The sequence below is a fragment of the Belonocnema kinseyi genome, chromosome 7, assembly GCF_010883055.1.
Source record: "Belonocnema kinseyi isolate 2016_QV_RU_SX_M_011 chromosome 7, B_treatae_v1, whole genome shotgun sequence".
In the NCBI taxonomy this organism is placed as follows: Eukaryota; Metazoa; Arthropoda; class Insecta; order Hymenoptera; family Cynipidae; genus Belonocnema; species Belonocnema kinseyi.
This window is the reverse complement of record NC_046663.1, coordinates 71,117,777-71,128,136: the sequence shown is the minus strand read 5'-3', so window position 1 is coordinate 71,128,136 and position 10,360 is coordinate 71,117,777. Positions and strand designations below refer to the sequence as shown.

General features: G+C 27.0%; 1 protein-coding gene across 3 annotated transcripts in view; it reads right to left on the bottom strand.

The window, feature by feature from the left end:
- LOC117176815 overlaps nucleotides 1–10,360 on the bottom strand; it is a 34,720-nt gene that overhangs the window by 5,010 nt on the left and 19,350 nt on the right. For 2 of the 3 annotated variants that reach the window (XM_033367131.1, XM_033367133.1), the window contains exon 4: nucleotides 3,094–3,240. The exons of the other annotated variant lie outside the window; for it this stretch is intronic. In XM_033367131.1, the coding sequence (XP_033223022.1) occupies nucleotides 3,094–3,240 (147 nt within the window). The remainder of the gene's footprint in view (nucleotides 1–3,093; nucleotides 3,241–10,360) is intronic. 3 annotated transcript variants of the gene reach the window in all.

Genomic DNA, 10,360 nt, shown 5'->3' with positions numbered 1-10,360 from the left:
ATTTTGGAGACCTTCCGATCGAGTACTTTTCGGATGGTATCAAAAAGTTAGAAAATCGTTGGACTCGCTGTATCGACCTAAAAGGAGAGTATGTTGAAAAATCAAACCGACTTTGGCCAAAAAAACGTCTCCGTGTTTCATTTTTCAGGGACTTATCAGACTGCCTAGTATAAAACTGGTATTTGAATTTTTGGGAACATAATCCGGCAAAATAGAAGGGTGTTGAGGGCATTAACATTAACATTTATTGGGTCAAAATTACTCCGTGAACATACCTGAAGAAGTACCCTCATGGAAAAAGTTTTACAAGAATGTACAACTTTTTCACAACTGTAATTTTTGGTAAGAACATGTTTTTTTTTAAATGCACAAAATTAAACAATAAAATACTATTAAATATCAGTAGCTAATTTTTTCTTATAGATTCTTTAAGTATATTAAAATAATTAACAAAAAATTACAAGTTTCTACAATTCGAAAATTTTTGTATAATTTTGTATTAATATTTGTTTCACTTTGTTGTAAAAATCTAAAATTTATTACAAAAAATACAGTAATTTACATTTTTTCAATTAGTATGATTGAAGCTATGAAAACAGTTTCAATTTTACGTAAATTTTTGTACAAAATTGCAAACCTTTAAAAACGAAATAAAAAGTACAGTATCCGCCTCAACGTTTTGACTTGCAATTTACTGTTAATTTCTGTAGGCTTGCATATATAAATGTTTGTGCAAGAAACTACAGTTTAAAAAAAATCCACATTAATCAAGAATTTTTGCTATTATATTATAATAAATCACAGATCAATCAGAAATTTCAATTATGTACAATTTTTTACTTTAAAAATTAGCTAGATTTAAAAAAATTATTTTTTGTAACTTATTTCATACAGGGAAATGCGTATTTTAATCAATTATGTCAATTGTCAGAAACACACCTAACTTCAGTTCCGTGTCGGATCAAGAGTAGTTATCTGTAAAATAATATCAAACTTATTAAAAACTGATAATAAATCTTTATATTTAAAATTTTTTTTAAATATTTCAAAATTTTCAATTAATAAGTAATAATTAAATACTTATTAATTTTTAAAAAATCCAGGAACTTTAGACATTTTTAGAAGTTTTGAGAAGATTCCAAAATAATTTAAAACTTGAAAAGATTTTTAAACATTTCAAACAAATTGTAGGTTTTTGAAGATTTTGATCAACAAATTTAAAAGCATAAAAGTATTTTGAAAGGTTTCAAAATAATAATATTTTTTAATAAAAATTCCTGAAAAAATAATTTTTGTTGAACAAATTAATTAAAAAATAATATTTAAAATGATTTCCAAAATTTTCGAAAAAGAATCTAGAAGATTTTAAGGCAATTTTTTAAATCTTAAAAGAATTTCTAAAAATTTTAGGGACAATTAGAGTTCCAAGATAATAACTAAACTTATATTGGATTACTGAAAAATGTTTTATTTTTTTTTGTAAGGAAATTTTTGAGATAACATTTAAAAAGTTTTCAAAATGAAATTTTGATGTATAAATTAATGCTTCTAGCTTAAAATAGATTAAAAATGGTATAATTTTTTAATTTTATAAATTACTTATTCATTCTTTAATTTGTAGTATTGAAAATGGTAGCGTCGATTTCTATTTTTTTAAATCGCTGAACCGTAAAATATATAAAAGTCACATGTTCTTAATCTTGCAGCTTTACGGCCTTTAATTACAAAATTTGAAATAAAAAAATGCTAAGAGCTTTTATTTTACACTCTTAAATTATTGAGCGTTCAAACTGAACATTTTTAGGATTGAATTTTTAAAGTTTCAAATTCAAAAGTATTCCACTTCGATTGTTTTAATTTGCAGTTCAGATTCTATAACTTCAAATAACAAAAATTATATTCAAGAGTAAGGCTTTTTACTATTTAATAAGGATTATTGATTATTGTCTTTTAATATTCTATCATTCCTTTCAAGTTTAAACAAAGAAGCTTTTTTATAATAGCGAACATTTATACATCTTAATTAAAAATAATCTCATTAAAAAAAAAGAACTTATTTCACAAAAAGAACAACTTTTTCGTTGCAAAACTTGTAAGTTCCTCTAGATTCTTGCAGTGGTAAATTTGTATGGTTGTACATTTTTGTAAATTCTTGTAGGAAATTAAAACTGCAATAAAATACAGCAATGTACAAAAAAATACATAAAAAGTACAAAATTTTACCCAATAATAGAAAAAAGTTGTACTTTCCTGTAATTTTTGTTATAGCTTTTTACATTTATTTATAGATTCCTGTGAAAATGGTTTTCGTTTTTTGTACTTTTTTGTGAAAACTTTTACAACTGGTCGCCTAAACTTTACTTTAGAGACAGTTAATAACAAAGGTTTCCTTTTTGAATTTCCGAGAAACGAGCTTTTCTCATTTAAAACCCCAAGTTACTTTTAAAAGCCCAAGGGCGCGGGTCAATGTTGACCGATTTCAAGAAGAAAATTAGGAATTTCTTTTCCGGAAAACAAACAAATTGAGGGGAGTGGGCGATCATCAAAAACTGAGAGTGTAATTTTTCGACTATGCTAATTTACAGCCTGCCCGACAAAAATGAATTCGGATTGTTTGCTTTTTGACCACCCTGATGGGTACATATAATCGAAAATAAATTAAGTTTGATGTTATTATAGTGAAACAATTAAATTGTTTCCTCCCTCTGATTCTGGGCTAAACAAAAAAAGTAAAGTAGAAAAAAGTAGATTTGTCGATAAAAGAAAAAATTCCCGATTCCATATAAGATTCTCTGTTTTTTCTTTAATTTAAATGAAATTCTCTATTTTTTCAATTTGTCGGTCCGTTAGACTACCTGAAGCAGATTAGTTTTTCAAATTTTAATTTTTTGTGCGTAGTAGTACTAGGAAGTGTTATCGATAAGGGAATTGAGAAATTATTTGGACGGGTTGGAAAAATAGATAAGAAAAGTTCAGAGATGCGTTTTCATGATCTCTGATTGGAAATCGGCTTTCCATGAGGAGATCCCTTGACAAAATGAGTGAAGAAGAGCAGTTGAGTGAAAGCGAACTAGAAGCTTGTGCAGTGCTTACTCCCTAGCGGCTGCTTGCTGATGGAGAGTGTTGCAGATAAGTCGATACCTTTGGTACTTCGATTTGTGAATCCTTATCAACAATTTATTCATCCTTTCCTGCTTTGCTTTATTTTCGAGAAACAGCTTTCTTGTATGATACACTATGCTACGAAAAATTATTTCATGTAAAATTTAAGTGTTAAAAATGACCTTCTAATTTTTAATCTTATCTAAAATTAGGTGGAACGAAATTATCGAAAATCTCGCACTTATCGTTACAGGCTACTTGCTTCCGTGATTTAGAAAAACATCGTAACTGCAAAAAATTAAAAAGGGAGTTTTTTATATTGCTGAAATCGTGAAAAAGATAACCTGATTATGAAAATCTTTTTATAAAATTATTAGTGACTTTAAAAATAATTATTGAATAATTTTTGGGAAAAGTCGATATCTGCAAAGATGGACGAGTTGTGATTTGAGGCAGAGCCGTAACTGACCGTTAACTGCAGACGTCAAACATAAACGGCTGAATACGTCACAGAAAAAATCGAAAAAATGCTGTAGTTCCAAAATGCAAAATTATTTTTAAATGTCTGTATTCTCACAGTCAATAAAGCTAATAAATTAACAAGAAGTTATATTGTTAAAATATGTCATAATTAAGAATGAATGTTTTTAAAGTTTTTGAGTTGTTTAAAATTTTTCATTTTTATGCAAGAATTTCGAGTTTTTGTGTTACTTAATATATTCAGAATTTATGGACATTAATTAAATAAATACGAATGAATTTCTCTAGAATTTCGTATTGTTTGTTAATCATGAAATTTAATAACAGTTATGACATTCTTATCTATATTTTCGGTTTAAAACATAAGTTCGACTTCCAATTTGCTGAAATTTATAATATTAATTCTTATTTTTTATATTTAACTTGATATTCAGGAAGAATAATTTTTATTATTACAATAGCTGATTTAAAATGTAATCTAATTTTAAAATGTAATCTACTTAGCTGATTTAAAGAAAATTTAAAAAAATAATTATTGATAATAATAATAACAATAATATTCAAAAGTCTTCAATTGAAAATATTCAATATTGACGAATTTTAAATTGAAATTCGAAAACATGGCAGAATTTATAATTGTTAATCTTCAAAATGATTCTATCAAAGAACGTTTCAAATTATGTACATTTCTTTAAAATATAAGTCTAAGTAATGGAATAATTTGCACAAATATGTTTTAAATTGAATATTTTTTATTTGTAACTCTTCAAACTTGTAAAAATTTAAATCGCTGATCTTTAAAATTGAATATTTCTTAAATTGAGGTAGTTTTCGTTCCAGAAGTCAGAAATCTAAAAAAAAGTTTTTCTGTGATTTTAGGAATTCTAATATTTTAACTGATGTCATTTCAAATAAAAAACATTATTTTTCATAAAAAAGATTAAAATTTACGAAAAAAAACATTAATTTTAACTATTTTTTTTGCCGTTTATTGACTGTCGCGCTTATTTTTTCCTAGAAAACATTCTCTACAACTTTACTGTTTCCAATTTTAAAAAGTAATTAAATAATCTAAAAATATAATTATTTGTTCAAAAAATGTTTTCCTCAAACAAATTGTTCTCACGATTTAGAGCCATAGAAAAAGCCATAGAAGTCATAGGACAATTTACTTTCAAAATTGGAAACAGAGGAGTTGTAGAGAATGTTTTCCAGGGGAAAATAAGCCGTCATTTTTAAAATGAAATCATTTTTTTTAAGTGTATATCTGACTTTTGGCACGTCAACTACCTTAAATCATTGCCAATTTAAAGTTATACTTCTTATGTTTTATAGTTAAAAATTCTACAATTTTGATGTTTTACGTTTAAAAGTTCCCAATCGTAAAAATATTTATAATTTAAATCTCTTCACTTATGCTCTTCAAAATCATCATAATTGATAAATTATTATTTAGATACCTTTCAAAATTCGAGTGTTTTCAATTGTAAATTTTCAAGATTTAAGGATTTTAAATTACAAATCTTTTAAAATTATAAAGTATTTAATTTTAACAATTAACAATTAAAAGTTAAAAAAATATAAATAATATTATTAATATGTAATAGTTTACAATAATTAAAATTTCATAATTAAATAATGATTTGTAATGATTACATTACTTCATATTCTTTGCAATGATCTGCCGACTACGGCGTTTTGCCTAATTTCAGATTCTCAATCAACATCGTGTAATGAATTTTTAATAATCGAATAACATTTTTGAATCACTTTTTGCAGAAATGAATAGATCTTATGCAAATTAGTCAAGAACAACCAACAAATTTTCAGTAAATGAATTAGAATCCGCGATACACGTGAATAAAGATTCAAATAGTTTTTGCCAATTTTCTCGACTTTGTTCATTCAACAATTCACGGTGTTCTTTCAAATCACGACAGATCTGTGGACTGAATATGTTGTGAAAATAGCTTCAAGTGGCTATTTCCAGTTTTTTATTTTGAATTTTCAGAAAATTTCCAAGTCGACATTTTCGAATAAAGAATTTTAATCATAAAAATTTATTTTTTAAAGAGAAAATTAAAATTCTAAATCATTTCAATAAGAAAGGAAATAATTTTGCTCTAAACTTTTTGAATACGTTGATTTCACATAGTTCGTAATATTGGAAAATAATTCTGTTCTTAACATTAAAATACTTCTTCAGATTTCGGGGAAAATTTTTTATTAGTTTACAAAATTTTAGTTAAGAAACAGTTAAAAATATTTTAAAGCATCTCAAAAGATTTTCAAGAATCTAAAAACAAGAATCTGGAAGATTTTAAGGCTTTTTTTTTAATTTTTCAGAATTTTTAAAAACGTTGGGAGAAACTCAAGTCATTGTAAAAGATAATTAAATGTTAATAACAAATTTTAGAAAATTTAAGATTGGAAAATATGTTTAAAAAACTTTAAACAAAATAAATTGTTATTCAAAATTGTTATTTTGTATTAAAAATTATTTTCCCTATCAAATTAACACATGTCTAACATTTTTGTCCTGTCTGAATCATTTGGTCATCGTTTAATCATATTTGGAAACTAAATTTTGTCTTTTGAGTGGAAAAGCTCAAAAAGATATTGAGTTTTAAAAATTAGAGTGCTAGCTTCACAATACAAAAAAAAAAACTTAAATTTTTTTTCAAAAAGTTTGCTACCTTCTGAAAATTTTAGAATTTAAAAAAAAATTTGAAAACATTGGAAATTGCGATAATTTTAGAAATTTTAAAAATGTTAGAAATTTCGAAAATTTAAAAATTTTAGATACTACACACATTTTTGGAATCTGAGACGTTATTATCATTCAATTTTTTTAGAAATTTTGAACAGTTTAGAAATATTAATAATTTTACCAATTTTAATCATTTTGAAATTTTCGAAATTTCAGAAATTTTGATAATTTAAAATTTTAGAAATTTCAGAAATTTTTGTAATGTTATAAATTTTGAAAATTTGAGGGATTATATTTTAAGAAATTTTTCTTAATTTGATATATTTTAAAAATTTTAGACGTTTTTATAATTTTAGAAGTTTTGAACACTTGCTAAAATTAAAAAATAATAGAAATTTTAGAAAATTATAGAAAATTTGAAATATTTCTGTCACCACAGCTTTCGCGGTGAGGTGTTTGAATAACTCCAAATGCGTGCCCACAGATGTATGTTTTATCATTTGCATATTCAGTCACTTTTTACTCCTGAAATTTGGTTCGTTTCATGAGTATGAAAAAGGGCTCAAATCATGCATTTTTTCTAAAAATTAAAGCTTTTGGACATTTTTCTTGTGGGGATTTATGAGTCGTCATAATAATTATTTACAAGGACACGGCTGACCAAAGAAGGTCACTACCACTTGAGAAAAAACTGCTCAAGAGAAAAAATGCTACCAAACGATCTTTTGCGATTTAACGTCCAAACGGTAAAATTTTTTTACCAAACATAACCAAACGATGACCAAATGATTCCATTAAACAAAAGTTTGATATTTCGTTGTTCTTATGCTAACTTCACTAACATAATGGAGGAATTAAAAATTTGGTTTTAATTTAATTATTCAATATCAGAGAGTAATTGAGATTTGATAACGCGAGCTAGAAACTTGGGGTATCAGTTTGCAGAGGTGAAGATAGAGGTAGAATGTATATAATGAGCTGGTGAGTTGGCTTTCAAAAGACGTGCATATGTGATATGCACATAGCAAGTGCCTCATTTGCGAAACTACTCTCTTCTAATGTCAGGTTCTAATGTCACTTGGTCCCGGAACTGCGATGAGTTCCAAAGTTGCTTGAGGAATATCGTCGTTCCACTTAAACCAATGGCAACAGTTACCTCGAGTTTCGAAAATTGTTTTGCGCCCCTTTCTATAGTTTAAGGAAACCTGTTAGTGAAATGTAAACTCGAAAGTTTCAGGTCCAAATTATCTTTTAATATTGTCTTTTCAGATAGTAGTCCAGGCATCTCGTACGAAAAAAGGTCTTTTTATCATATTAAGTAGGAAATGCGCGTTTTTTGCCAGAACGTTTTATTAATAGGTCCAGATTAAAATCCCGAGTTTTCTAGAAATAACACCCATGCGTCCCGGAGATATTTTTGAAAAAAGTTCCAAATATCGTGTTTGCGTAGACTGACCCACCCTATTCAATTTTAGAGCAACATTTTCAACACCAAACTTAAACTGGAGGAAATTCTGAAGAAGTTGACGGTAAGAAAAACCTCCTATATTCAATAGGTGCCGAATTATGATCCTACAAAGAACCCGGATTTGAAAAAAAAGAGACGACAAAAATCAATTCTAAATTTTTCATGTGTACTTTGGAAGCTGTTAATTTTACGAAAAAATGATGAATACTTCAATTAAAATAGACGCAATTTCGAGTAATTCTAATAAAATTGGAATCACCTAGCCCCAATAGGTCATAATTTATGGCCTCACAAAGTTGAACACTTTTGATCTATTTTGCAGGGAAAATTACTCGTGTTCAATTTTTTTCCAAAATACTTCAATTTTTTGTAATGCTACGTAAGTGGTGCAAAAGAAAAAGTTATAGGGCTGGAAATTGTGCCTAAAGATAAGATTAGATAAGATTTTGAGCTATTTTTAGCTAATAAAGTTTTTACAAAACGTCTCGCTTCTTACATATCCTACAGAAAAACGTTAAAGAAAAAATGATAGAGAACTACATTCTGCGTGAAATAAAAATAAAATAAAATGCTTTAGCTCGTATAGGTCAGGAGTTATGACCATAACACTTGGCCCCTTTCCATTTGGAAGGTTCTTTTTCTACTGAAAAAAGTATTGTTGCCGTATTTGAGCATTTTAATAGCATATGCGCATTTGCAGTTTATTACAAGTTCATTGTTTTCTCCTTTTTTAAAAATAATCAATTATTTAAATAATAGGCGACACTCTATCAATTATGTGCATATTTAATAAAAATTTATAAAAACGTTATTAAAGGGAATACTTTTATAACGTTGTGTTATTTTATTTAAGAGTGCCAAAAATTAATAAACTAATCATCGCAGAGAAAACCACTATTGTTAATTGTTGATAATAAAAGAATATGTAAACAAATTATTTACATAATAATGTAGGTGATAAAAGAAACTAATTAAATAACTGACTAACTGGTTGAATGATAAATGACTATCAAAAGATATAAGTCTCCATCTAGGAAATTTAAAAATTGTTTTTTAAGATGAACTCTCTTATATACCACCCCGAAGGTAGAGTGTATTTTATCAGTTAATTAATTAGACAATTATTTTATTAGTTTTTCATCACTTACATTATTATGTAATAAAATTGTTTACATATTCTTTCATTATCAACAGTTTACAATAATTATTTCCTCTGCACTCTCAGCATAAAATAATACAACGTTATAAAACTAATCCCTTTAATAACATTTGTTATCATTAATAAATAGGTAATGTGAAACCAGCTAATTTGTTGTTTTTTTTCGTTTAATTTTGACAACAGATATCTTGGAAGTAATTTCCACAAAGTAAATACATTAAATATGAACACAATTTATAGAGTGAAGTGTATTTTTTTAATAATTGTTGAAAAATTCATTGTTTTTTAACAAAAAAGGAGAAAAATGAACTTGCAATGAACTACAAATGCATGTATGCCACCAAGATGCTCAAATACGGTAGCGGTACATATAAAGCCTCCCTAATGTAAAGGGTAAAACTTTTATGGTCATAACTCGTGACCTATATGAATTAAAACATTTTATTTTATTTTTATTATTTTACAAGGAATTGAGTCTTATATCATTTGCTTTCTTAACGTTTGTCTGTAGGATATGTACGAAACGAGCAGTTTTGAAAAAACTTTTTTGTTTACAAATAACTCAAAATAGCAAAAAATTATGTTCTTTTGAAGAGCCATAACTTTTGATATATAAAGACTAGAAGATTATATTTTTGTAGATTTACGCAAAATTACCTGCCCTAAAATTTTTTCTTTTGCGCCACTTACGTTACTTTGCCGAGAAGCTAAGTATTTTGAAAAAACTGAATATGAGAAATTTGCCCTGAAAAATTCGTAAAAAGTGTTCAACTTTGTGAGGCCATAAATCATGACCTATTGGGGCTAGGTCAGTTCATTTTTTTAGAATTACTCGAAATTGCGTGTACTTTAATTGGAGCTTGGATAATTTTTTTCGTAAAATTATCAGATGCCAAAGTACAGATACAAACTTCAGAATTGGGTTTTTTCACATCTTATTAAAAAAAAATCCGGGTGCTTTGGAGGACCATTACCCGGTAACTATTGAAGATAGGAAGTTTTTTTGACATCAACTTATTCAGAATTTCCTCCAATTTAAGTTTGGTTTAGAATATTTCGCTCTAAAATTCAATGGGGCGGGTCAGTTTACGCAAATACGCTTTTTGGAACTTTTTTCAAAAATATCTTCAAGACGCACGGGTATCATTTCTAGAAAATTTGGAATTTTAATCAAGAACTCTCAATAAACCGATTTAGCAAAAGATGCGCATTACCTACTTGATATGACGTAAAAGTACCAGATGCCTGGACTATAGCCATGTACTTTTATAATAAAAAGCCTTAGAATGTTTCTTTCAAATGAGTAGAATTTGAGGTTTGACAAGGGGAATAGACAAATCATTATCAGAGAGAAATAGAGAGTCACAATGCATTAGAAATATCAGTTGATAGAAACATGGCGCCCCCTACTCGCCCGTATACCCGTGATTGTCATTTGATT